General features: G+C 41.4%; 2 protein-coding genes across 3 annotated transcripts in view; one reads left to right on the top strand and one right to left on the bottom strand.

Moving 5' to 3' along the window:
- BCL2 (BCL2 apoptosis regulator) overlaps positions 1–26,644 on the top strand; it is a 191,872-nt gene that overhangs the window by 145,860 nt on the left and 19,368 nt on the right. The gene's annotated exons all lie outside the window — the stretch shown is intronic.
- Positions 3,019–26,644, bottom strand: part of PHLPP1 (PH domain and leucine rich repeat protein phosphatase 1) — a 143,358-nt gene continuing 119,732 nt past the window's right edge. For both annotated transcript variants that reach the window (XM_074826869.1, XM_074826875.1), the window contains 7 exons: positions 20,075–20,275; positions 18,904–19,066; positions 14,121–14,251; positions 10,545–10,649; positions 9,414–9,608; positions 6,995–7,223; positions 3,019–5,082 (listed from right to left, as the gene is read on the bottom strand). In XM_074826869.1, the coding sequence (XP_074682970.1) occupies positions 3,964–5,082; positions 6,995–7,223; positions 9,414–9,608; positions 10,545–10,649; positions 14,121–14,251; positions 18,904–19,066; positions 20,075–20,275 (2,143 nt within the window). In that variant the 3' untranslated portion in view covers positions 3,019–3,963. The remainder of the gene's footprint in view (positions 5,083–6,994; positions 7,224–9,413; positions 9,609–10,544; positions 10,650–14,120; positions 14,252–18,903; positions 19,067–20,074; positions 20,276–26,644) is intronic.

The following is a 26,644-nucleotide window of genomic DNA, read 5'->3' as shown; positions in this document are numbered from 1 at the left end:
ATCCCAGATTGGTAAACTGTTCACTAGGTTATCCCAGCCAACCCACTCAAGTGAACATTTGCAAGCCCAGACCTGCAAGGCTGAATCCAAAAGACATCATCCATGACTAGTGCAGAGATGTAGAAATTACCTCCAAAGGTACATATGACACTTCATTAACACCCACCCCTATGTAGATGTGCTCCCAAAGTAGCAAAGCGATACTTAAAAAATATAGATCTGTACAATTTGCTATGAAATTATGTGTATGAGTTGTAAGCATGATGGCTAGTGATCGAGCTGAGATCACGCTACAAAGAGACTCCTTAAAGGGTAGCATACAGGGTGCTGCAGCTGCTACACCTCTACATTCTCTAGTAGGGAGGGAGACAACCTCTATGAACATAGCTGGCGCACTCCGAGAGCATTAACGCAGAGGTGGGCAATGCCACCATGGCACTGGTTACCAACAAGATGATGGCGGTGCCGCGCCCTGAATGCACAAGCAGAATGCCAACGGGTTATTCATGTACAACAAAACACATTATGTTAGAGCACTGTGACAGAAAGCAAGAAAAAAGTTTTTATGCCACAAAAAAAGGCTCACATACACAAGCACGTAAGCAACTCAGTTTCTTCTCAATACCATCATAGCTTCCTGTTTAAAGTTGTCTTCCAGTAAATATGTTAATTTTTCTGCCACCAGCCATCTACCTCCTTCTGTTCATGCATTTCTGCTTGTTTCCGATATGACTATCAGCAAGTTCCAAAGGACACGAGAGGTTTGATTATAAAGGTAATACAACTCTGCATTTTCCCCAGTCGAAAGCCTTCCTTTCTTTTTAGCCCCCAACCTTTGCCCCTGCCGCAGCTGTCAAGTTCTGCAAACAAATCCACTTCTCTGTTTGAGTCAGGTAGTTCCTGGTCGGTCAAAATTGTGTAAAATATACTGTGCACATAATCATAAAAAATCTTGTACAATAGTAATGCACCTAGATGAAATCAAGGACTTCAGCTTCAGTCCTCATGAGATAAGAACATACTGCTTTTTGCGAAAGCAGACGGCGATGTCCAGAAAAGTTAGGAGCTGCAAAAACTGTACCTTGTTTTTCAAGTCCCAGTTTAAAGCCAGAAAATACCCTTTGCCCTTGTTTAAAAATAAATGCTGAACTTCCCAAAGATGGCCCTAGCCATCCAACCTACTGATCTAGTTCAGCACATTATGGAAAGCCCAGTAGAGGGATAAAGCTCTCTCTATGAATGCATCAATCCTTCTCATTATGACTTAAGACAAGCCACTACCACAAATGTCTTCTTCAGGCAGACCAGAAATCCAAAGGTACAGCTCCTCTGTCAAAATCCTGTCACTTTGATGCTACAGAAGCCGTGACACCAGAATGCCATCGTTAAATTTACAGAAGATACCATGCTGAAAGAGGCAGGCTTTGGCGGTCTTGGTGGGTTTTGACCATCTGCGCTTCAAGGTAAGGGCATCAGGAGAGAAACCGCATTGTTGCCTGTAAGCTGCTAATGCCACAGGGGCTGGCAAGTTCTTGGGAGTTTGTCCTTCAAATGCGGGGAAGGGCAAGTGAAGTCTGCCTGCACATACTCCTAGTCACACAAAAAAAAGGTACAGCAGTGAGTGTCAGTTCTCAGCACTGGGCCAAAGTTTAGCTCACGTGAAATGGTTCCCCTTCCACCCCTACTCTGACCACTGCTCCTCTCTCCGGAGAACCACACGTACAGCATACCAGAGGCACCTTAGCATGAACAGAGACCACAGACGGTGGCAGCAAAATTAATCCTCCACTAGCAGTGCGTGCTACGGGGAAGAGAACTGACTTTTTTTTTAAGGTACAGAGAATCTTCCAGCTTGCTCAGGAAACCCTAAACTGGTTATGACTTGCCTAGGCCATGGTAGTGTTCTTGAGAGTTATCACCTTCAGCCTCAAGCAACATCTTAACAGGAGAAAAAAAGATACTTTTCAAGGTCACCAAGGAAAATGAATTGTTCAACAAAATTCGAAGTATACAGACTTTTTTACCAAAGAACACCTAAGAGTTACTAGCCAATAAACCATAAACTTTTTTTTTTTGCTTAAATACATTATTTAATGAGTTTTAAGAAAGATATTTTGAAGCTCAAATTACAATAAAGTACAATCTTCTAGATCTACAGTAGACAGTGCTATAAACATTTACCAAACCAGGTATTTTCATGTTTGCTTCTCTGCTGTTATTATTTAAGGAAAAGAAATTCAAAATCTCTTGTTAACAGCAATCCTGTCCTAACTTGGCTATTTCACCCTAGAATACAATAAGGACAACAGCCTGTTACCACAGTCCTCTCCCAAAATACAGACCAAATGTCAAGCAGGAGCAAGACACTGTCATGATCACACACTAATTCAGCTTTTTAAGGAGTGACAAGTAAAATGGAGCCGTTGGTTGGATGCAATATTGAAAAGGGGCGTTGCTCCTTTCCCACAGGAATTACAAAAAAATGCCCTTTTGCTACCAAAGTCAAGCTACCATCGAACTCATGTTAATTCAACACATTTGAGCAAGTCTGAGTTTACGCAGGTAGCTTTGAGTTCACTTTGTCACCTTCTTATATTTTCCCTCTTCTCTCTGCATCCAATGTTTTCTTTCTCCCTTTTCTGAGCCTGCACTATCCCTTCATCATTTCTATTTTCAGTTACTCGGTCCCAGTGGGACGGAGTCAGAGTACCGCTCCTCTTCGGTCTTCTGGCATTGTCAATACTGTGGCAAAGGGCAAATCAATAGTGCTGAATTAGTACTGAGAAAGAAAAAAAGAAGCAGGTCAATTCCTCAGAGTTGTTTTGTATCTTTTAAAGGCCATTTTGCATGGCCTTTAAATTCTAAAAGTACACATGAGTTTCTGCAGTTCATGTAAAAATGTGATCGAGCCAAAAAAGTTTCAACACTTCTTGGTTTAAACTGAGCAGCACACTGATCAACCACAGCAAACTACTGTTTGAAAGCTGCTGCTCAGCTACTCAGACATAAAAGCAGACATGAGGTGTAAATTTCATATTTATTATAACAAAAATTATGACATGTTCATTTGTGCATTCGGCTTTAATATAACTCTTGGTATGTAAATGTTCTACAACAAATGAGCTCTATACAATCATGCTGGTTGTGGCGGCAGTAAGGAACACAAATAAAATGTGTCTGTAAAAGTCAGGAAAGAAAGAGACCAGAGGAAAAAGTGGGTTTCTTTAAATGGTCTACACCATCTCAGCTCTAGCTAACTTGTACACAGCCACTCAGTCTGTTACGCTCAATGACCATGGCCCAAAGAGTCACTTAAGAAAAAAAAGGTCAATTTTTCAGGTTGTGTCCTTAATGCCAAGGCTACAAAACGTGTAAGCATCACTATACAACACTGAGCTATTTACAGGAATTTCCCAATCAACTGTTCTCTCAGAGAAAATTAGTGAATCTCAGTGACTTAAGTCACCTGAAAGAGTAAAGCAACTCCTAGGAGTTAGTCTCCATATTCTACAAATGTCTATCATTTTCAAGACCAAAAAAAGCCTTTTCTCTCAAAGAAATACAGTATTACAATATTACTTAAATCATTTAGCACTGGCTACTGCCCTGCTTTTCAAACAAAACAAACAAGCCATTTTAAAAAATATTACATCATCATCTGTTTCTCAGCAATATATTAAACCTTTTTATTTTTTTTTGTTTTGTTTTTTGTTTTTACACTTGATATGTTAAGGGAAGGTTAACTATTTTAAACTTCACTGGTCAAGCGTCTCTAGAAGAAAGTCAATGAATATTAAACCTAACAAACTGAAAAGCTGCAGTTATTTGTAGTGGCAGGATAAGGAAAAGGAAGTATATAAAGGAAAAGGCTAAGGAAAAACCCTGCTGTAATGCGAGCCCACCGGGTCCCACACTCAAGTCTCCTTGTTTGTTAGTTTATTTCTGAGCAGTAAATAGAGTGGGTCATAGTGGTGTATCGTAATAGTCTGCCAGGTGGTCCATCGGATACTGCCGCTGCTGCTGTTGCTGCTGCTGCTGCTCCTGATGCTGCTTCATAATCTCCTTGACTTCTTCTTCAAGCTCCGGTGGGATGATGAACTGGTCGTCGGGATCGGGCTGTGCTGGAGCAGCAAAGTAGCCCCCTGTTTTTCTGAGCGGCGCATCTGTTGCAACTTCAATTAAGTTATGGCTCCTCTCTTGTGGTGCCACAGAACCGTTGCCCCGCCGGCGCCCTATTGTGCCCATGGCAGAATGTTCAGCTTTCCTGGGAAGGCCGGGCTCGTCTTCATTGGCACTGATGACAATACCTTCATCGCTGGCTTCCACTGGCACTTGGAGAAGCTGCTTCTCCTTCGCTCGGCTGCAGTGGATGTCCACCTCCACTTCCACGCGGCTGCCGTTGGTGAACACCCCCTCGATCGGCTCCTCATCGTCGCTGTCAAGGCCGTTGTCGGAGAAAGCGCTGGAGAAGGTGGCGCTGGAGAGCTGCCGCTGAAAAGAATTGGACAGGCAGACAGGGTGCAGCATGCAGCGCTGCTCCCCTGGGTAGGCCGGGCTGTTCTCGTTCATGGCTACCTGGGGAGGCTCGTCGGAGGCCGTGGACCCCACCTCACTGCTCATTTCAGAGGTGGAGATCTCGCTGCTGATCTCCGAAGCCATGCCGCTGCTGGAAGATGGCATCCCAAGTGCATCTGTTGGCCTGTCTTTGATGACCACATTGACAGACTGGGGGAAAATGCCCGGGCTGGGGGGTGGGACCCCATTAAGTTCACAGCAGCAGAAGCTGTCCTCCGTCACGTTGAGCTGAACCACGACAGCGCTGATACTGTCATTGCAGCCATAACTCTGGGCCAAAGTGCAAAGCTTCTTTGCCGCTGCCAGCGCATCAGGCACGTTTCTGACTGCCTCCACTGCTTCATCCATTGAGAGGCTGTCCCACAGCCCCTTGCTCCCCAGAATGAAGAACTCATCTTGCGGAGTTAAGGTGATGGACTGGACGTGAGGACGCGGCACAACACTTGGGTGAAGGAAGGTGTACCCCAAGATTCTTGTTGAATCTGTCACACCATTCACTTTGCCATCCTGAAATTAGAAAGGACAGGAAATTGGAAACAAAGCAGACACGGGTACACAGCACCTGCATCTCCTTGCATTTTACTGATGGCTGGTTTTGCAGTACCCCCAACACTGCCACTTACAGGCAAGACGACGGAAAAGCAAAGTGACTTGCAAGGAGGTGACAGAGCTGGGATTAGAGCACAGCAATGGCTGGTTTGCAATCCTGTGCTACGCCTCCTACACCCTACTGATTTGTCATCAGCATCACCTATGCACAGACCAACAAAGCAGAAGTCTGCAACAAAGAGTCATCTATTCTGGTCCTGCAGCTGAGAGTAGCAACTGGACTAATGTTTTACCAGTGAGTCAGACTTATCCTCCACCCACGATATCTGGCTTTATACAGGGCAAAGCCACACACAGCTCCATCTGATATAGGGCCAGGTCATTTAGTTATAACTCTTCTCTTGCAGCTGTAACAATCACAGGTTTCATCTTCACTCATCACTTCAGAAACAAAAGTTCATTTTTTTTTTAAAAAAAAAAAAAGACTTTAAATGAAGCATGCAAGTCAAATGCAGCAGAGAGCAAGTCTGCATTTCTCAGTCAGCTGAGTTGTAGTGAAACGTTTTACATGCCCCAATTACTTACTATATTTCCACTTAGATATGACATTTCCAAGGGGAGGAGAAGTAATATCTGAAGGGAAAACATCAGTAAAAATGGACACATTTGAGAAGTAAATCCCATGCATGTCCAAATCCCAGGATCGTGTCCTGCTTAGAACCCAAACTGCCAGAATAAGTAGAACAAGTGTCTGAAAGAGCAAGCCTGGCTATCTGTCAGCCTGCTGGGAACAGCTGCACCCTGCTAATTGTGTGCTCGAGAAGAACAACGAAGGTGAGGATTTACACTCATTTGGTCCAGCTGATGACTGCAGTGGTTATTATAAAGCAGATAACCACAGAAAAGTGAACCAAGACTAAAAAATTCTTCCCCTTTAAAACCACTCAGAAGGAAAAAAAAAACCTTGTCGGCTTGTTAAGTTCCCCTTTAGAAGGCTGACAGCACTGATAAACCATCAACGTGTGTGAAATCAGTGAGTCATCTTGAGATTCAGAACAGAAATTTCCCTTTTTCTCTACGGAACAACACAACGAGCATGCCTCGGTGATGCACACTATGTTGGAGTGACTCCCTTCCAGCTTGTCACGTTTGAGATCCCAGTCACATCACCTTTCCCTGGCAAGATCAATAGGCACATGACTTATTCCACACCGCCCCCCACCCCACACACACGCCCTGCTCACAGGCATACAGCAGTGAGTTTTCTGCCTTTTCCTCCACCATTAGAGGAGGACTCAATGTTTACCTACTCCTATGCATGTGTCACACAAGGCAAAGCAAAACTGACAGCGGTGGCTTGAAGCTTATAAGAAGGGAACAAAGAGTTTTCTCCCCTCTCACAGTTCAGCTGAGCACAGGATGGGCTTTCCTTTTGGGTAAGTGCTCTCTTCAAGAGCCACCTGTCAAAGGGCAGCTCTGGGAACACAGGAGCTCAGACAGCAAAGTCATCCTGCCAGGAGTCTCCTAAGGGAAGGACAGCATTGCTCCAAGTGCTCAGAGAGGCTCTTTATGACAGCTCCAACACAGCAATTCCTCTTCCCATTAGGAGGAGGGTGTCTGCTTTCCTGTTTCAATGCAACATGCTCACAGTTGCTCACACTCTGAAGCTAACCAAAATCCAGCACAGCAATAGGATGGAAAACAACTTGATTGCATGATATGAATCACCTTGAAAGGAAAAGTGCAACTCTGGAACCCATACCATTAACCTCTTAGAGGTTACTAATATCGACACATAATTTCATGCATGGCTGCGCAAATACTCTCCAAGGAAGCTGCAAGTTGCAACAGTCCCTAACTGTTCTCTAACCTCAGTGATTATGGCCTTATGCTGCTTAATCCTCTTCAGCTCTTCTTCACAACTCATCACGTAACACCTGGACAAAGGCAGAGGTTTTCCATTCCGGCAGAGAACAGTTTGGCACTTCCCCACGTTTGCTGAGGTTAGTGTGAAGCATCCACCAGGGTCCATGGGATCATGTTTTATATGGCAAAGGACAGCAGAGCCTCCAAGTTTTTGTCCAGCTGTTCCAAGTTTCCTGGAATTTAAACAAAACAATGATTGTTCTTTAATTGGAAAACAAGTGTTTCGGGTACTACAGAGAAACAGCCGCTGTTCTGCGACAAGCACTCAGGGCACTGACTCTATTGGATCACTGGGACAGAAACAAAAGTCTCTGCTGAAGACTGTGACACTACAGCAGCACTGCAGAGAAATCATGTGCAGCTCGCAGGCAGTGTGTCATTTACACATATGCAGATACTCAAATTTAGAACAACAACAAAAAAATCTTTGAACTTCTGGAAGTTGCAAAGTTGTGTCTCTTCCTCTACATCTTAAAGATATTTGTTTTAAAGGTCAGATGGAAGGAAACAGAGAGGGTTAGAAAAGTACTGAGGGCTATTAAATGAGTCCACGTGGAGCTTAAGAAGGGGATTCATATTATCCAGCTGGTTCTTTGGCTTCTGAAGCAACAGATTTTATTATAAAAATATTCCTAAGCGTAAAAACTCAATTTTTGAGCAAAAACAGAAGGCAGAGGTTCACTGGTTTGTGATGTCTTCAGAATAATGCTCTTAAAGTATCAAATGATGACAAAAAAAGGACAGTGGCTGTTAACTCCACTGTAAGAAGGCACACTTTTCATTTATCCTGTTAAATAGGTTCTTAATTTAAGCCAGTTGTTTTAGCAGGAGTCACAGTGAATAAAAAAAAAATTATGGATAAAACTGAAGTTTTCAGAATCCTATCATTAGAATGTAAATTCATTTCAACACTAGACTGAAAAACCATCCATCCTTCTCAGCATCTTGTTTATTGGGGTCTTCTCCTACAGTAATTACGGTAATTAGAGAGTAATTATGGAGGTTACTAAGTCTAGGTATAGCTGGCAAGAACTTTTGACTCAAAATCCTGGGGAGAGAATGCACAACTGAATTTGAAACCAAGCTTCAATGTGCTTTTTTATTTTCTTTTTTAAAAACACACTTCAGGAGTGTTGCATATCATCTGTAATAATCCTCAATGAATGGTTAAATGCAACTGGAATGAATACTGCTTCTGGTTCTCCAAAGAAGTGCTTAGCTTATTTTGACTTGAGACCCAGGGAAAAAAAAAAGGCAGCTTTTCATAAGAATGCCACATTCCTGTGAAATTGCATTAGTAGTAAACAAAATCACTTACTAAGTACTTTTGATACTCACATTTGTTATTATTTTTGAGCATTTTAAGTATATGGCAACCACTACCTCAGCTACCAGTCTGAGGCACTGTTACTAGCAATTATGGGAAGGAAGCATTTTCTCTCTTGTGTTTGTAATGTTCAATACCATCCTACTGCTTCCAATACCAGAACTTCAGTATTCTTCCTTTCCAAAGGTGCAACAATGGAACGATAAATAATACTACTTTTAACTTGATCCATTTCCTCAGTCTCTAAGCTGCTTATTTGCTTTCTTTGTTTCCCTGACCTCTTTGTTCTCCTTTGTTCAATTCCCTTCGTACTCCTCCTTCACCCGGTGTCTCCCCAGGCACAATTTCTTCTGTCAAGAACAGCATGCACAGAGGTTTCCAAACCACTACACAGAGCTACTATTACACTCGCAGCTATTGTATCATAACCTCTTTGGATGGGTCCTGCTCAAATAATATTCTAAAGCCAAAGGAATGACAGGAGACAGAAATTTCTAAGGAGTCAGACTACCTATTTTTAATATTTACGTAGCCTTAAATAACCTAAATTGGTACAGAGAATCAGAAACAATCAGCCCAGGCTTTGCAGCCAGTAGTAGTAAGGAAGTTTAGAAGATGATGATCAAAAGATTCATACCATTGACTTAGTTATGGCCAACTGTGAATCATAAGACTTAAAGAAGATACCAGAAAAGAGTAAACCTCCAGCCCCATTATTCATGAGCATTTAGTAACTTTGCAGGTGTTTTTTGGGGGGGGGGGCGGTTTTGGTTGTTGTTTTTATTGGGTTTTTTGTTTGTTTGGGTGGGGAGGTGTTGAGGTTTTTCTCCCCATACCTGAAAGGAACAGAAGGCAATATTCACAAAGCAAGCAATAAAAGAAAAAACCATAGCCAGATACCAAGGCTTTTTTCCCTTCCCACATTTTTTTTGAAGCAAAAAAAAAAAAGCAGGTGTCTCAGGTGTCTGACCTGAAAGTGAAAAAACTGCCCAGTGAGCATACACAAAGTAAAAAAGGCTTCAGATCCAAGACTCACCTCTGCATAACGATGAAAGTGTTGATCATGTACTCCTCCTCATTTTTTGTTTTCTGAAGCTCTTCTGCTAAGATGTCACTCATTGTGCACTGCAGCAGATACGGCACTTCCACATTGCGGTCACCATCAAACACACCATAAAGTGCCTCCCGGTTGTCACAGAAGTTATTGGCTGAAAGTGCTGCCACGCACAGCCTAGTGAAAAAAGAAAGCAGGAGAACATCAAAGTTGTTATCTGCTACTAGTTTCTCATCTTGTCAGATTGATCAGAGAGATGCAGCCTAATCTGAGAGCTAGTTTTAACCACCTCTGCTCACAAGCATTTCAGAAGTGCTTTCTGAGCTGTGGAGAAGAGTCAGGCCCACCAACAGTGCTAAGATGTGGAGAGAACTATATTGGAAGTTCAAGTCAAGCCCTAAGGATTCTTCCTCCTTTTCAACATGTGAACAAGTCCCTTATTTGTAGAAATAGGGGGAAAAGTATCTCTGGAACAACACTGGTTTAAACTGTACTTGCTCCTCTGAAAGCCATCCTTGTAATTTAACATGCTGATGACCAAGCTGTGCGTTAAATCAGTTAACAGTAAGTAAAGGCTTGCTGGCACTTGCTACAGAAACCTAGGTAGCAGAAGATTTCTAAAAAGGTATTTAAGGAACAAAGAAAGATTCATCACATTGCCAGCAACACAGAAACTAGCAGACTCTTGGTACGTTATTTTCAAGTGCAGCCTTAATCACAGGAGCTCCGCACACTATGAATATTCAGAGTTTTGGCCATTCTGCCTCTTCCTTTAGTATCTCTGATTTGCTTGGTAAACATCCTTTGGTTGAAGATAAAGCAGCCTTGCAAAGAGGAAAATGCTTTTAAACACTCAGATCTTTTGCAAGTACCCAAGTCCTGCATAGACAAAATGTGCCTGCTACACTTGTATCTTAGCAACTTCCCTAACAAAGACCAAAGTGGGGAGCCAGGCAGGGGCCCAGTATACAAATATAGTCATGGCACGGCCTCTGCCTTTGTGAGGCCCAAAACGTCCCCAAAACTTTCACTGAAAAAGGGATCTCTTTGTATCGGCATAGAGGCACTCTGCTGCTAGGATGCTCGTATAATAAAAACCACACCAGGTCATACTTGTTTTTAACGCCCGATGCTTCTGTGTAACCGTGACTCCACACTGCCGGTGCTCCTGAAGCATCACCGGCCGAGGGCTGGTCGATCCTGAAGCAACGGATATTGCTGCAAGGAGAAAGGAAAGGGGAAAGATGCAATGGATTGAAGTACCAACATGATGCAGCTTGAAATGACAAGAGAACAAAAAAGCAGTAAATAACTGAGCCTCTATGAGGGTGTCAGCTGCACTGTTTTGCTTAGCTGGCTTTTCTTTCCCTGCCCTCACCCCTGAGCTATTTGTTTCAAACCTGGCCCAGTAGGAATACAAGGCACATTTGTCACTAGCTTGATGAAATCCAGTACAGGGGAGTGATTTTTTAACTTAAGCGTCTCTCCCACCCATTTTAACAAGTCTCTGGGCTCTTTTCATTGTACTGAAATGAAACCACCTGTATGACACACACCATCCCCTACATGGGGAAAAAAAAAAAAAAGAAAAAGAAAAAAAGACTTTAGCAGCAGCAACATGTAGTAACAGCCTTCCATGAAAATGCCCATAAACCAGAAATTCACTCCATCCTGGTCCTGCACCAACCTGCAAGAGCCAGCCAGTGGTCCCGACAGCAGGCACAGCCCTTCTGTCTTCCCCAATTGTGCAGTCCAATTTTTACTTAAGGCCCTTGATCCTCTACTCTCCAATTTACTACCAACACAGCCTTTAGCCTGAATTTCAACTAACTCATGCAGCATAGTAAAAACTTCAAAAGGGCCCAGCCCTCTCTGTTTATACCCTTCTCTTCACAGCCCTGCTTTGCTGGGGAGAGATGACCTTCCCCCTGCTCCCTACTGCTCTCTTCCAACGGCAGCGAAAGCAAGCTGCCCCACACGCTGCAGACACTTCAAAGGCACCCGAACCTTTCATGAACCAAATGAATCATAAAAGAACACAAGCAGAAAGGTCTAACTGTTCACTCTGAGCATTCATTTTTCTCTATCCAAACCCCCACCTGACCTGAACATGCAGAAAAGTCTTTTCAGTATTGCACAGCCTTCCTCAAATAACCTGAAGTACTGTCACATCCAGTTCGATTTCTTTTTACGCTAATAGTTGGGATGTACATCAGTGAGGGCAGATTAAAAACAAACAAATGATATAAATAATGTTAGAGCCGCTGGTGTTTTAAGCCCTTGGTTTTGCAGACCTCTGTGTGACAAACAGGAGGCAAACATTTCACCATAAGCATTAGAAAAGATTATCTGACCCCAAAACAAACTGGAAACCTGGACCTCTTCTAAAGTAGCAGAGATTTTAATTCTGTCTGCACCTGCAAAACACTACACACATGAGTAAACACACTTTCTTCACAGACTTCTCATACAAGGCACTTATCCCCCAGGGCAGAGGAACTTGGATCAAAAAGGTTTTTCTGTTTGTTTCTTTTTTAACTGGGTTGACTGACCCCTGGTTCCTGGGCAGGTCAAGGACCCAGAGTTGTCTCAAGGCTTCCAGCAGTGGTGAAAAAAGCTACCTCAATGCATTGCTTTCAGCTTCCTCAGTGGCACCACTACAAATAGACCATGTACCCAGAAAGGAATGATATCGAGGCAGCACACACTATGCAGGGAATATGGTCCAAGGCTTGGAGGCAGCATGGTTTATTTTCTCCCTAATTTAAAATGATTGTTACAATTGAACTAGATGGTCTTCCCTCCAAATCAGAGTAGCAGCATCCTTTTTTTTTTTCTTTTCATTTTAATTGCTACTGAAAATTCTTACATCCAATAAATCACTTGGCAACATCCTCCTAAGTATGCAAGCCTCCTTTAAAATCTCCATACATATTAAAAAAAGCAAGCATGCATGACAGTACTCTTCTCACCAGCACTGAGAATGCATATTAACCTACTACCTGCGTGAATCCTGCCAGGGCACAGATGGAGAGCTGCCTTTTACATGCATAAGGAAGATATAAAAAGTACTAAGTGCACAAGTATTTTTGTGCCTGCCACAAAAAACAAGTGAAAGGAGCACCTCCTCCCTCAGTCAATTATAGCAGTATACCGTAGAAGTCAGTGTAGTATATCAGTACAGACACTAAGAAGCCCCTCAGAAGGCCTGAAACACCTGACTGTGGCTAATGAATATTAGGGAAGAGAATAGACCTGAGGTCTTACAAATAATTTATTTAAAAAAACCCAAATAATCAAACTGCACACATAAGATGAAAAAAGTTTTCTGTGAATTAAAGACAATGCATACACTAGTGAAAATGTGACATGTAACTGGGACACACTACTCTTCTACTACTTAGGACTTAAATTTGTACAATATGGCTAAAGGGCATGATGCCTGAATACTAAAGTGGCAGAAGACTGGCTTGCCCATCCTGTCTGCTGTGTTGTACACAAGGAAAGCTGATCTTTCAATTTAAGTTCTGACACAATTCAATTAGCTTTGTAATCTATATAGTTTATTTTTTTTCCCCCCTATGAATGAGAGCAACATTACACACTGTTTCTTCAAGAAGGTTTCCTGTATACAATAAAGCAGCTCTTAAGATAGAGGAATGTCCCACTGTCTGCTGCAGAACATGGACTCTTGTTTTTATCTGTGAAAACTCAACAGTATTCAAATTTCCATTTAAATTTGATAAAATCCGCTGATTCAAGCTAAAAGCAAACTCACACTGTAAGTTTCCCTTGCTTGCACAACAGATGATGTTTATTACTCCAGTGTCTGATCTTAACCATTTAAAATCAAACATCATGAAGCAACTGCTCAAGCCTTAAAAAGTAAATCAACCCTTGTTGGAAGCATTCAATATTTAAGGATCAAAGAGACTCAGAAGGAAACTCAGAGCTGGTACAGTTTCCTTCAGGACATTAGAAAAGCTCAAGGCAGTCCCGCTGTCCACAAATGATCTGATGTAGCATGACAGTTTCCCAAACACACTGCAGGAGGAGGCACAAGCCACTTGACCAATTTCAGTTATGGATGACACTTAAGTCCTGGGGCAGGAAACAAACAGGTAGACAGGAAGGAAACAGAGGGTCCCAAAGCAAGGGAACTAGCTTTGCTGCAAGCAGAACGGGAGATGCGACTCTTCAAGAGAGGTTTAAATATTAACAAAAAGTATATATTTCTAGGAGAAAAGCAGAGAGTTATGAAGGGTAACAAGAAATAGTATGTGAAGAGGTAAAAAGCAGCACAATGGCAAAGACAGACCCAAGCAGATGAATGTGAGCAAAAAAAATACCATAAGCTGCTATTCACATCTCAACAGTAGAATAAAATAAGTATTTTGTTTGAATTCCTATCAGAAGTAAAATGGAGATCCTACTGGTCCAACAGTGATTATACCAGACTAACAGACTCCTTCAGGAGTTACAGCTGAAAGCAATTGCACTGAAGTCAGTAAGTCATCCTCTTTAAAAAGCATCAATTTCTGACCTATCCACATAATCTGTTACTTTCTGATCCACTGACAAGAGGGAGTCATACTCGTTAAGAGATTTACACTTCCACGTACTGTGGTTTTGTCACATCCCAGGGACAGGAGTTGTTCTTCCCCCTCCCCACTCTGTAAGGTAACTTACTTCAGCAGCTCTAGGGTTTTGTGATCCAAGGCTAATCTGGGATTTCCAGTCAGGTCCAGCTCTTGTAGTTTTGGAGGCAGGTTTTCAGGCAATGTGACTTCACTCAGTTCATTGCAGCTTAGGTCCACGCACTGCAAAAGGAAAGCAGCCAAATAAGCAAGAGAATTCTACTGTCATCAAGATCATACAAATTTTGATTAAATGTAATAATGCATGTTTCATGAACAATAAAGGCTGCAACTAAGACCTAAGACCATTCATTTAAGTAAGTGGTTCTTACAAAATAAGTTCATATGGCATTTAGCCATCTTACCAGATGTCTGGGACACCTAGAAATATGTTCCCTCCATTTCCATTTCTGGCCAGGCATCATCTTGTTACAAAACTAGTAAGTTTCATCTGCTCTTCACAGAGACAAAGATGGTCAGTGTATTTTCAAGTATTTAAGAAAAAACGTTACTGATCAAACCAGTCTTAATAAATAAAGGAAATGGAGATACAGTTGGGGCTTCTAAGCCACTGGCATAGCAGTGCCTCCTCCAAAGTCAGTTTAAACCAGCATGAGTATGAGCAGGCTCTCAGGGTTATGAATGCAAGCAGAGGGGAGGAAGAGTAAAGAGGAAAAGGAAAAAAAATATTGGAGCAGTTTTAAACATGATTTGAATTTGTGTCATCTTAGATGGATTCATATTTAAATATAAAGTCAATAAAATGAGTCAAAAAAATTAAAGCTTAAATATTTCAGAAAAAATATTGTAGAAAAGAGCAGAGAAACTTGCTGGCTATCCACCAGCTAAGCACAAATTAGCTAGAACAACTGAACTAGAACAACAAAATCCCCAAACAAACATCATTTAAAGCTGCATATGAAGATGGAAGTCAACGCACAGGGAAAAATATGGCATTTTAGAACAAAACCAACTCTCCAAACCCTATTACAGGATCACAAGTGTAGCATGCACCAAAATTTGGAAGGGGGGGGGGGGGGCGGGGAAATCATCGAGAGGACAGAGCAGGCTGGTATTTAACAAAGGATAGAAGAACTATTAATATTTTTCAGAAAGACCATTTTCTACTTTCAATCTGCAAAAAGAGAAAGACTTTAAAAACTTTAATAAAACAGAAAGCTGAAAGGGGTGGGGGGAGGCTTTTCCTATCTGCACATTTTGACCATTACATCATTTTAATTGATACAAGCAAAACACTTTCATTTTTGTAGATATATTCAAAGAAATTGGGTCTTGAGCTGGAAGAAGACCTAAGATAACCTAGTAAAACCTGGAAAAGTAAAATCACGTAACACTTTCTTAAATATACACAATGGAAATAACAGATTTCCAACCCAAATCTTGAATCCTGATGTTGTCTAATATGGAGGCCTTATTATCTCTGAAGAATAAACTGCCGACGTTATCTAAGCCTGATAAGGAAATCAGACTTTAAATCTGTCACGCAAATAAAATAGTAGACAGCTTAACAGAACAGTTATTCCAGGGAGCTTTTTTCCACTGCGCAACTCCTTGCTGCTTCCAGAGAGCCAGTAATTACTTTGCAGATTAAAGAAGCTGCCAGCAGGCCTTGCTGTGTTCAACACCTCAATGCCATTACAAATTTGATGGAAGAGCATGCTGGAATAACAAGTACAAAGATCGGTAAAGTAATTTCATGGTTCTCATTAAATGCCCAATACGTCAAAGGCAGCAGCCCTCTACAGCAGATCCCTTGGTCCCTAGGCACTAGTGAAGATAGCTTATTTATCAGGTTAGCCTATTCTTCCAACAGGACAAATAAAGTCTAAAAAATCCTAAGAGGGACTTTCTGCATATCTACGTTAAATTTACTCCTTATTCTATTCCCCAGGCAAGCAGGAAACCATATTTCCTAACCTATCCACGTTTCCTCATGCATTATTTTAATACAACTCATTTAGCCCCACCCATGCAGCACCAGAAGAGTAACTCCTGCAACTGCACATAGGATTTTGCACTGGACAGGCCAGCTGGAAGACAGGGTTTAAATATTCAGCATTTTCTTATGCTGCATTTACAGCTTTGTAACTGTTTTGTTCACGGCCGGAAAGGACTTGAGTTATCTCCAGTTGTGACTGAAGGTGACCATACTGATACTAGCTTATTTAACTAGGAGAGAAACTAACTACCAAAGATTAAGAGTTTTTTCTTTAGGATGCTACTGCTACTAGATCTTCGCTTATTTTGGATTTCAAGGTAATGCTCCTACGAAAGATAAGCTTAACCAAAAACTGCGACAAGAAACCTCCGTATCACCCTCACTGCAGCAGCCCAGCAAGACAACCGTGGAAGAGAAGCAACTGATCAGTCCACATAAACTGGATGATAAAGCCAGGCTGCAGGTGGGAAAAAGCAAGCCTGGGTCGCTGAGCTCTGCTCAAGCAGTAAGGACTACTCAACTGGCTGACTGTGAAAGAACACCAGGATGCTGGGTAACAATTAAAAAAGTGCCTTTTTTTATTCTGTAAGGCAAGGAAACTGAAGTCAAACAACAGCTGTAAGGAAGAGTCTGCTGGGGCATTTTCTCAGGTGTGTGTGCTTTCAGCTGCTCAGCCATTTGCAGAAGACGTTTCAGTGTGCACAGATAAACCTGTCAGTATAAATAACTGTCATAAAATACAATAAAAACCCTAAAAAATGTATTGTATAAGATATCTCAGAGACATCCACCAGGCTCTAACGCAGAGGACAACACATAAATTCTGTAGCCTTGACTATAGTGTGTACAAAAGGCTGAGGCAATTGTTATCACTAAAATGACCTTGTGTTTGGAAATCCTGGAATTACTGCAAGTGTAAAAGCATCATCATATACTAGCTTTCCTTCTGAAATTATTTCAGACAGTATAGTAACTGCTGCTACTGTTTGAGTATCACTGACTCCAAAAACGTAAAATGTCAGCCTCTCAGGCTAAATACAAAAGCAAATCAGCCATTACATCAAGTAACAGAGTCTCCCAAGAAGCTTAGAGTGTTTGAATGCCACCTCAGTTAAAATTAACCATCAAGTATGATATAATTACAAAGGTGACATGAGAATATACAACTTTGTGCTTCACTACAAGCAAGCTTATTTCATCAGATGACCAAATCCATACTTAACCAATAAATTCTGAACTTAAACAGATACAGGGCAGGCAGCACAAGCTTGACCTACAAACTGACAAACACCAATCCTGAACTAGAAAAATCACTAGGAGGCCAGAACCCCTATGCCCAACGAGGCACCTTCCCATCTGGCAACTATATGAACTCATCTCACGTAAGTCAAAACCAGGCTCGAGTACTGACCTGGCATTTTCTTTCCACAAAGGTGGAGTCCTAAAGCATGGTGCCCTCTTAGGTGAAGTCACACATGCTAAACCTGCAGTCCCAAAACAGTTACTGACATCCATGCCTGCCTCTTCTGCTAAAAAACCTAAATAATTCTAGGGAGCCAGCAGGAAGAAACTACTAGGTCTTCCAACAGCGTTTTTCTGCTAAGCGTTGTGGCAGAGTAGCACTTTAAATACTGACGCTTTGATAAAATATTCAGATTTCCCCAAAATGCACGAACAAAAGGAAAAAGTGGATTGTTCCCTATTGGCCTGTTTACATTATCTTTTTTTTTTTTTTCATTACCACCACCCTCATATTTTTAAAGAAATGTTTACTGCGCAGAGTCCTGCTCCTCCACCCCAATTCTTCCTCTAAGAAAAAAGGCTTTGCTTCTGATTGATTCTAAATGGCTCTCCACTTCCTCTGGCCATTGTTCCAAAGAGGGAGGAGTATTCAAAAACCCACAAGTTTGTTTGAGATTTCCTGGCAAAACCACAAAACTCATCTTTACATGTACTCGCTGTCCAACAGAATTATTGCTCCTGCTGCTTTGCCTGACCCCAGACACTGAGGCACACATGGCAGTCTGGGAACTTAGCCTTTTGACTTTACAGAGTGCCTGAAGGACACAAGTTGGTTTGACAAGTTTGGCGAATAGGTAATCAGTTCTCAGCCTCAGAGAACGACAGATTTTCTGCCGTATCACAAGATTTGTATGCTGTGAGTTAACAGTCTCCCAGCTCTGGCCAGCGGAAAGCACACAGTGCAAATATCCTACACTATAGCCAGGCGAGAAGCAGGAACTCAATTCACAAAAGGTAAGCAGCAGTGTTCTTCAGCGTGGTCAAGCAGAGAATGTGTTCCACAAAAAGAAGTATCAGGAAAAGTACAGATTTACTTCTGGAAATGCATACAAGAGATAGATTAAGCATTCCTCCAGTTGTGCAAAATATGACTGCAATTAGGAAAATTAAAGTAGCTTGCCTAAGTATCCAAATCCTGTGCTCCTGGAATTTATCTCTGTCCCCAAGGCCTATCCTATTTTGCAGGTTCAGCGTTTTTTAACACGCACTCTAAACAAAGTCCATTCCTACACAATCAACCAATTGCCAAGGCAGCAAGAGTTAATTACACACAGCTCTTGCCAAATGTTGAAGTTTTATCGTAACAGACTGTCACAGGAAGACAACTAACACTTATATGGCAGAGGAGATAGGATCTAGTGAAGGTGAGTGTAAAAATCAGACTTTGAGGCTCTTCTTCCACTGCACTCTGAGGCAGCACAGGGGCAAATATTTTGCATATGACCTCAGAGGAGAAAGCACCTCCATAATTTCTGAGAATATACTATCCCGTAGCAATGAGAGACATGAGGGGAGAACAGAATTGGTAAAGTCACATTATACTTGCTTCTTCCAAAACACATTAATTCCTTACCTTTATTTCAGAAAGCTGCATAACTTCCGGGAAGACTTCGATGCAGTTAGAGTGAGCAATTACAGTATGCATACGTCTGCAGTTCATGATGGTTGTTGGAATGGCTTTCAGTTTGTTCCCACTAATATCAATTTCCTCCAACTCTTCCAGCTTGGCCATTTTGCTATGAAAATAGGAGTTTGAGAATTTTTCTTCTAATAGAGATGCATATTTTATTTTGAAGTGGTGATAAGAGCAGTGCTTTTCATTATTTTAAGAAAATAAAATTGCAGACTTTGATCCTTGTTCACAGCAGTGCCTGTCACCTCACATCAGTCACTAACCCAGTTGTGGAACAAAACATGTGCTGCTTCTGTCAATGTTTTGTTAATGCTACCTTTCAAATTACTTATTTTGCCTACATTCCCCCTGCTCACCAGCTCACTTTCACCCTTTTAACTCCTTTCTTCTCCTTTCTTTCAACCCTAGTTTTTCACTTCATCCCAGATTTTCCCCTCCACCTTCTGGCATCCCATTCAGCCCTTCCCCCTAATTTATTTCCCTCCATCCCCCTTTGCTGTTGAAGCCCAGCTGCTCAGAACATCACACAAGGACAGAGATGTCTCTTCCTTTATTTATTGGCATCTCTTTTCCAAGGTTGTACCCCATCAGCTTTAGAGCATATCTTACACTTGAAAGATTTCTGATTAAAATAGAGTGAATTGAAAGCACAGAAATTGCTGCCAAGGCAGAATCTCCTTCTGGAGTGAGAGGTTTTTTGCCTAGTGGAGTTTAGTCCACTTCCAGAGGACATTACCAGACTGCTATGCTCACAAATCTCTTGTAAGGAGAAGCCCGCCAGGTGTAAGCAAAGTGACCAAGCCAGGGAAAACAGAAGACTTCCTTGCTTGGCTTCAAATCATATCATGGTCATGCTGCATTAGTCCAGTTGAAAAGTTTCAAGTGCAATCAAAACACACCAACTGACATGTAGCACTCACTTGTCTGTGTAATGCAAGAGAGGGCAGCAACGTGCAAGAGGGCATAGCAGGTGAATTCACCCACTGAAGTATCACTACATTCAAAATACAACCTGTGCCACCACATTTCTGTGCAATTTAATTCTCGTTGTGAAAATGTTTCATGATGCCCGCTCACCAGTGGGCCAGAGGCAGTAAAACTTGTTACTTACCTCGCAGGGAAGCTCTGTAGGCGATTGTAAGCCATGTGCAAGATTTTCAAGTGTGGATGGCCTGTTAACAAGGGTACGCATTTATCGGTGAGGTTGTTATTGGTCAAATACAACTCCTGCAAGATGCTATGGGTTTCTTCAGAAAGAGTGGCTGAAGGAAGCATTTCCAGTTTGTTGGCAGAGGCATTAAGAAATCTCAGGCTGCAAAGAGAAGTTGCATAAGGGAGTTCAGTGAAACATTCTGAAGGTTTTGTCTAGAAGTATACATAAAATTTTTAAGAGTTAAGATAGTTATAAAGCAAAGGTCAATGGCAACAGGTTCACAACAACAGATAGGAAGGCCAAAAGTCTAGCATTATATGAACAAAATGTCTGATCATGTTTTCACATGAACACATTTGTACAAACAGAACATCAGCAAAATCAGTATGTCAAAATGCCTCTACCCCCTTATCAAGACCTCAGTACTTCTAACATTACTACAGATGTACCTACAGGTAAGAGCAATAACAAACCACATCATTTCCATATTCATTCCACATAAAAATGAATTCAGAAGTCATCATCAATGAACCATGAGAGTAAAGCTGCCCTTCAAGTGACTAAAAGAAGTCATTGGTAAAAAAGCCAGACAATTTTTCATTATTTTAAATACTGGCTAGGGTGCAGACAGTATTTTGTTTAAACCTTCAGGCCTAAAAGTAACTACAAAATATGAAAAAGTAGCCTTTGAATATCTGGATAACTAAAGATGCACCAATCAAAAAAAAAAACAAACCCCAAACTGAGACCAAGCAGTAATTTGCCTTTTAGATTTTAAAGAGAGAAAGTGCAAATAGTAAATTAAATTTAAAAAGTTACATACTTGCTTGCTGATGTATGCAGCAAGACAGCCAGATCTCTACATAGTTCCTGAGTGCCCTTCCCTTAATCCTTGAAGTAGCAGAAGCCCTTGTCAATATTTTCTGCAGTCCCATCACAAGCAGCAAGGACTGAAGAAGCACAGAAATGAATTATTATTTCTCCCTCAAAGGACTTTTTCCAGGATGGGAAAAAGACCTGTTGAGGTAGTCACTGCCCACTCCTGCCAATCAAGTTCTGTGGGCAGAGGACTGCTGTTTCTTTAGGGGATTTTGGTGATCACAGCAACACTGGAAGAATACACACTGTAGACATCTTGAGGGCTAGAATTCACACAAGCAATTCCAAAGAAGTGGAAAAATAAGGCTATTTATCCTTTGGTAACCACCTCTGGCATGACCATGCCTTTTCAACAGAAATAAGACCTCTAGCTTCCTTCCTCCCCTTCTCAGAAAAGGCTGCCTTAAGGGAACTTGCAGTACAAAAGTAAGTGTGTGCCTGCCAGTCTGCAGTGACTGTGTTCAAACCAGGCTGTACTGCTCCTACCAACTAACGGGAATGGGCAGCTGCAATGGGCAAGCCTCATTCAAGAAACAAGACTTAAATGAGCTGGCTGAAGCCCATAAGGCCACCCATCAGGACACAAAAGGTAGGTGCTCTTCTGTCATCGATTTAAGTGATAAAATATTGATAGCTTCTGCCATGCACGCAGGAATCCACACTGACCTTTAAGGTCTATTAATGAATGAAATGGATTTGCAAGAGTTGCAGCTGGTTGAAACTTGCTCAGCAGCAAATAAGGGTCAGACATGCTACAGAGGAGTCACGTGGAATGCCAAAGGATTAAAAAACCTACTATTTCCATTAGAAGCAAAAATCTCTCAGCACTGCACAGAACTGAAACTAGGTTAGCTGTTTTACACAGACAGAGGAGTCCACTTTGGAGAAACACAGTTTAATCCTCAGGCTCATTCATTATTCATGAGGGTGGTAAAACTCCAGAGGAGGAAGGGAGGAGAGGGAGGATTAATACTAGGGAAGGGAATAAGCAGCTGAAAGGGTTTTATTTATTTATTCTAAAAAGATCCTGCTCAATTTCACCCTTTAGTTATAAACTAAAAATATATTAAGCTTATTCAAAGTTGCATTACTAAACTGAAGCATACCCCATCAACGGTTCCTGTATTTAATTAAACACCAACAAGCACACCTATTGCTGAAGTACAGGCAACTATTACTTTGGCAGCTTCAATCTAATACGCATGGTAGTCTTCTCTGTCCACAAAAAGAGCACTTCGATTAACATTAAAGCCACAATATCTTTTGTACCACAGTTGTCTTCAGCTCAGCCTGGAAAGGCTTAACTAATAAAAAAGTTTAAGGCGGCTGGGAAAAGCGAGTTTTCACGGGAATGGGCATGAGGAGGTGGCAGCAAAGCATCCCCCAAGAAAGGGCATGCTCCACTACCCTGAAGAGGAACGTGTATTTTACTTATGTTCTTGCAAGCTGCAGCAGAATAACCTGGAGTGCTTCACAGGTACTTTCTTTTAATAAGCAAAGGGAGCCAAACGTAATCCTAGAGGGCATCCTATGGCTATGAAGTTCAGAAGAACGTAAATTCGCTCCAGTACAGCTAGCCCAAAACACTGCTGAAAACTTTGAGTAAGTAAAGGTATGTTGCTCTGATAAAGCTGAAATTTAAGAGAGTCTACTATACTGAATCAATTTTAAATTCAAAAGAAAAAAAATGAATTAAACAAAAGCTCTTCCATGTTTTTAATGAACTTTCAACATTGGTGAATACAACAAGAAATTTCAAGCTGTTCCCTCACTGGTATTAAAAGCGGCCAGAATCTGCATATTCCTCCCAAAAATAGGTTTTGATGCATTCCCCAATGGGGAAAGGAGAAAGGAGAGCTGTTGCTCTGTACCCTCTCACCCTTCTGCCAAATCTTCCAGAGAGTGATATGACAGTGTTGGAAGTAAATCCCCATCATCCTGACCTACAGTTTAGTGCCTTGATGTGTGCAAGGTTTAGGTGGCTAAGCAAAATCATGCCAACAGCCTAGAATGGGAACCTTGTGGTAGCAGGGTATCTCACCTACCCCATACGTAACAACTCATAGCTGGGTAGCACTCAACAGTCAGGTTCAGGATAGTCACTACTAATCTCCGTCTGTAGCTGGCATCATTAGAATTGTTAACTTTTAAGAAAAGAGTACGCTGCTTCTTTACATGTTCTTTTTGACTAGCTGTAACATTAAAATGATAAAAACATTCCAAAATGACCATTCTTTCAAGATATTCTCTGGACTTAAAAAAAAAAAAAAAGAAAAAGGATACTATTCTTTGGGCATAGAACAGAATGAACCAGCAAACCAGCAGATTGCTACTGCCAAAGCTTTGTCAATTTTGTGCTACAATTTTATGTCAAAAAAACCCCCACAACAAAACCCAAATGTGTACTTGTCCATCAGGTTTTTCCTCACACTGATTTAACAGAGAAGTCCTTCTCCAGGTTACTTCCACTCCCCTCTTTCTTCATCCTCATGCAATGTGCCAGCTGCTACCTTAGAAGGCACATCTTAAAAATGCCCTCCAGAGGAGTGGAAATTTACTTGGGCACAACTGTTCCCATCTCTGTTGTGCATGGACTTTAATTGATTCATGTTCCCTGAAGATATCCCACTCATACTGCTTATCAGATGGAAGCAGAACGTCAAGTATTAAAGCTCAGTCCAAAATTAATTGTTTCCCTTTCCAATTTCACCCACACACTATACCACAAGCTCATGAAAAAAGTACAGCATCACTACAAAAACCTGAATTCAGCAGCCTGCGCACATACCAGAGTATAATATAGCGAGGAGAGCATGAATTAACAAGTACTAAAAGAGTGTTGGAGATTAAGAAAGAAACGAAGGCGCTGGCAGGAAGATGCCAGAATTCTACAGCTTGACAAGGTGCAAATTCTCCTCTGGGGTAATAATATAAACATTGATCTCCAGCCGGAGTAGGTCACCTTTGGTTTTATGGGGTTTTAAAGTAAAATCCCTTGCTGGATTTAACTTATCCAGGAGACAAAATAGAAAAAAAGACTGTCCCAAAGAATAGGCTAGAATCAAGGACATGGATCTAATCAACAAAACAGACCTAATATACAGTCACATGCATTCCCTATTTAAACCCAGAGGATTCTGGTCTCAATTTGAACTTCCAATTGCAGAGGAAGAAAATCTTCTACTGAAGATTGCAAAAGGTTTGGAATTTTTTTTAACACCAATGCCTCCCTCTAGCACACACAAAAGCTGAATACAGACAATTGTAAGAATACAGCATCTCCCAATTCGTCACTGTCTTCTGAGATACTTTGGCAAACTTGGCTTGCTGGTAAGACACAGCCACCACTGAAAAAATGTAAGTTCTCCAAAAAGCTTAGGAATGTTCAACATTAAAAGAAGTGACACAGACAATTGCATCCAATGGTGAAGGAGCAGCAAATCAAAACCACTGTGCTTAGCTTGGAAGTACTGATAAGAGTTGGAAAGAATACTGCAGCTGCAAGAGCGTATGCAAAGAAATCAAGATCTCCAGTTTGGCCTGTGCCCCAAGATCTCCATCAGCACAGAGCAATCAAAATACAAAATTTCTTCTCCAGTCCCTTCTGCAGAGACATGCCCTCAATCTCTGATTGCTTAATCCTAAAATAATTTATGGTTGTGGTAGCAGGTGTGTGAGGAAGAATTCTGAAAGCTAAGTGTGACTGGGGGGAAAAAAGAAAGGATAAAAAAAAAATAAGGCAGTTTTGCCAGCCCATGCAAAAGAGGGTATTTCTTCTCCCTTAAAATAAAAAAAAAATTAAAAAATGAAAGGGCGGAAGCATTCAAGTGAATCCCCTTCCTGTTGATGGACTGCCAAAAAAGCCACTTAACTGCTGCTGTGTCCTTTCTAAACTCTTACTTTCTAACTTATCTTTAGCTGTTTCATTAAGTGGGATTTCCCCAGCTTCTAATATATCAGTTTGGAAACCCTAACCTGCCAGCAAAGAAACAAATGCAGCTAAGCATTTCTGCAGCAAAAGTATGTGCATCAAACACTCAAATAGCTCTTTGCATTCATTTGACTTTGTTACCTCCCTCACTTCCCCTGCATCCAGGACAAGACTGAATATTTGCATCAAAAAGAAGCAGCCACAGTGGGTGGAAATGGCAAATACCACACAAGTTTAACTGGGTCACCTTCCAGAACTCAAGCAAAAAAAAAAGAAAAAACCCAAAACGAAATAAATCAAATGAAAACAAACAAACAGAAAATTCAGAACAGATAAGAACAGCTGAACAAAGCTGAAAACAAGAATCATGCAGACTAGAGCCTAGTCGGGCTCTGAATAGCTGACACTGGCTTAGCTACCACAGCTGGCTGCTACCAGATACTAGAAAACAAAACTAAAGTTTTAAGCTGTGCACATCATAGCTACACATCTTCACCATACAGCTGCTTTAAACACTACGATGGCTGTTTTAAGGGTTTATACTGAAAACATTCACCCTAACAGGAAAGAAAGCTTAGGCAAGATGCAAATGCTCATCCTTCACCACTGTGTCCCCATTTTTAACCCCCCCTGACCACTGCCACTGCTTTTCTATCACACCCAGCTAAAAGCTCTTGAATGCTTGCTCATCTTATCTAAAGAGCATTTTGTACAACAGTCTTCATGCCATTAAACAGCAGTTTGCTGCAAGCTGGTCAAGGAAGGCAGTAAAAAGCCTGTACGAGAATCGGACAGAGTGGGAAAGGCACTGCAGCAGATGAAGCAGTGCATAGAAAGGAAAGGCTGTAGGAATGCAGGTGCACGGAAGAAGGTTCAGGTCTCAGCTTGGAAGTATATTCCCTATCAGCCGTAGCACTCGCATGAATTCTCTGTTTTTGCAGCATCTGGTAATGAGAAATGAAGAGATTATCTGGCTGCCTCTGTGGCACTCATCTTGCCAAGAAAATCCCCACCCTACAGGAGAAATCCTTGCTAACAGGATCAAGATGTGCATACTTTCAGTACAATAAACAGAACCAAGTTCTGTCTTGGTCAGAGGAATGTTTCATAGGCTAGTCTTCAATTTCTCCTCAAGTAACAATTTAAAATAGAAAATTATTTAAAAACCAGCAAACAAAATATCCCTAAATTATACTCTTCAACAGAGAAAGACACCTTTTCATTGGTTTTTGAAGGATTAAGGCAGAGAAGCAACGTTTGTTGATCCTTCTATGAAGAGAACAGAGGTTTTTCCAGTATTTTTTCCTCTTTTTTTTGGTGAAAGTGATATTCTCTTTGTGCACCAATGTAGATTTCCCTCCCTTCCTCAGATGTTCTAGATGTCAAAGCCCACCAGTGCTTGTGCTAAAGTTCGATCAAGGCACTTCACACCCACTTCTTTGAGAAAGTGTTTATAATTCACAGCATGAGATTTCATAGTCAGACAAGATAACATCTGTCAGTTGCAAAGACCTGAGTACCTTTCCAAAAAAATAAACTAATCTTTCAAGGCTGCAAAAGGTAAGTCATTTTATGGAGAGATAAAGGTGCTGTAAGGTAAAGTGATTTGTCCAACATTACATGCTGGGTAGAGACCATAGCAGACCACTCAGGAAACTCAGTTCTCTTGGCATGTCTGGCAGTACAGATTGTGCTTCCCAGGGAATGCTTGGAGAAGA

The sequence above is a fragment of the Strix aluco genome, chromosome 1 (genome assembly GCF_031877795.1).
Source record: "Strix aluco isolate bStrAlu1 chromosome 1, bStrAlu1.hap1, whole genome shotgun sequence".
Taxonomy (NCBI): Eukaryota; Metazoa; Chordata; class Aves; order Strigiformes; family Strigidae; genus Strix; species Strix aluco.
Note: the sequence above shows the minus strand (reverse complement) of the source record. Positions and strands in the feature narration are given on the sequence as shown.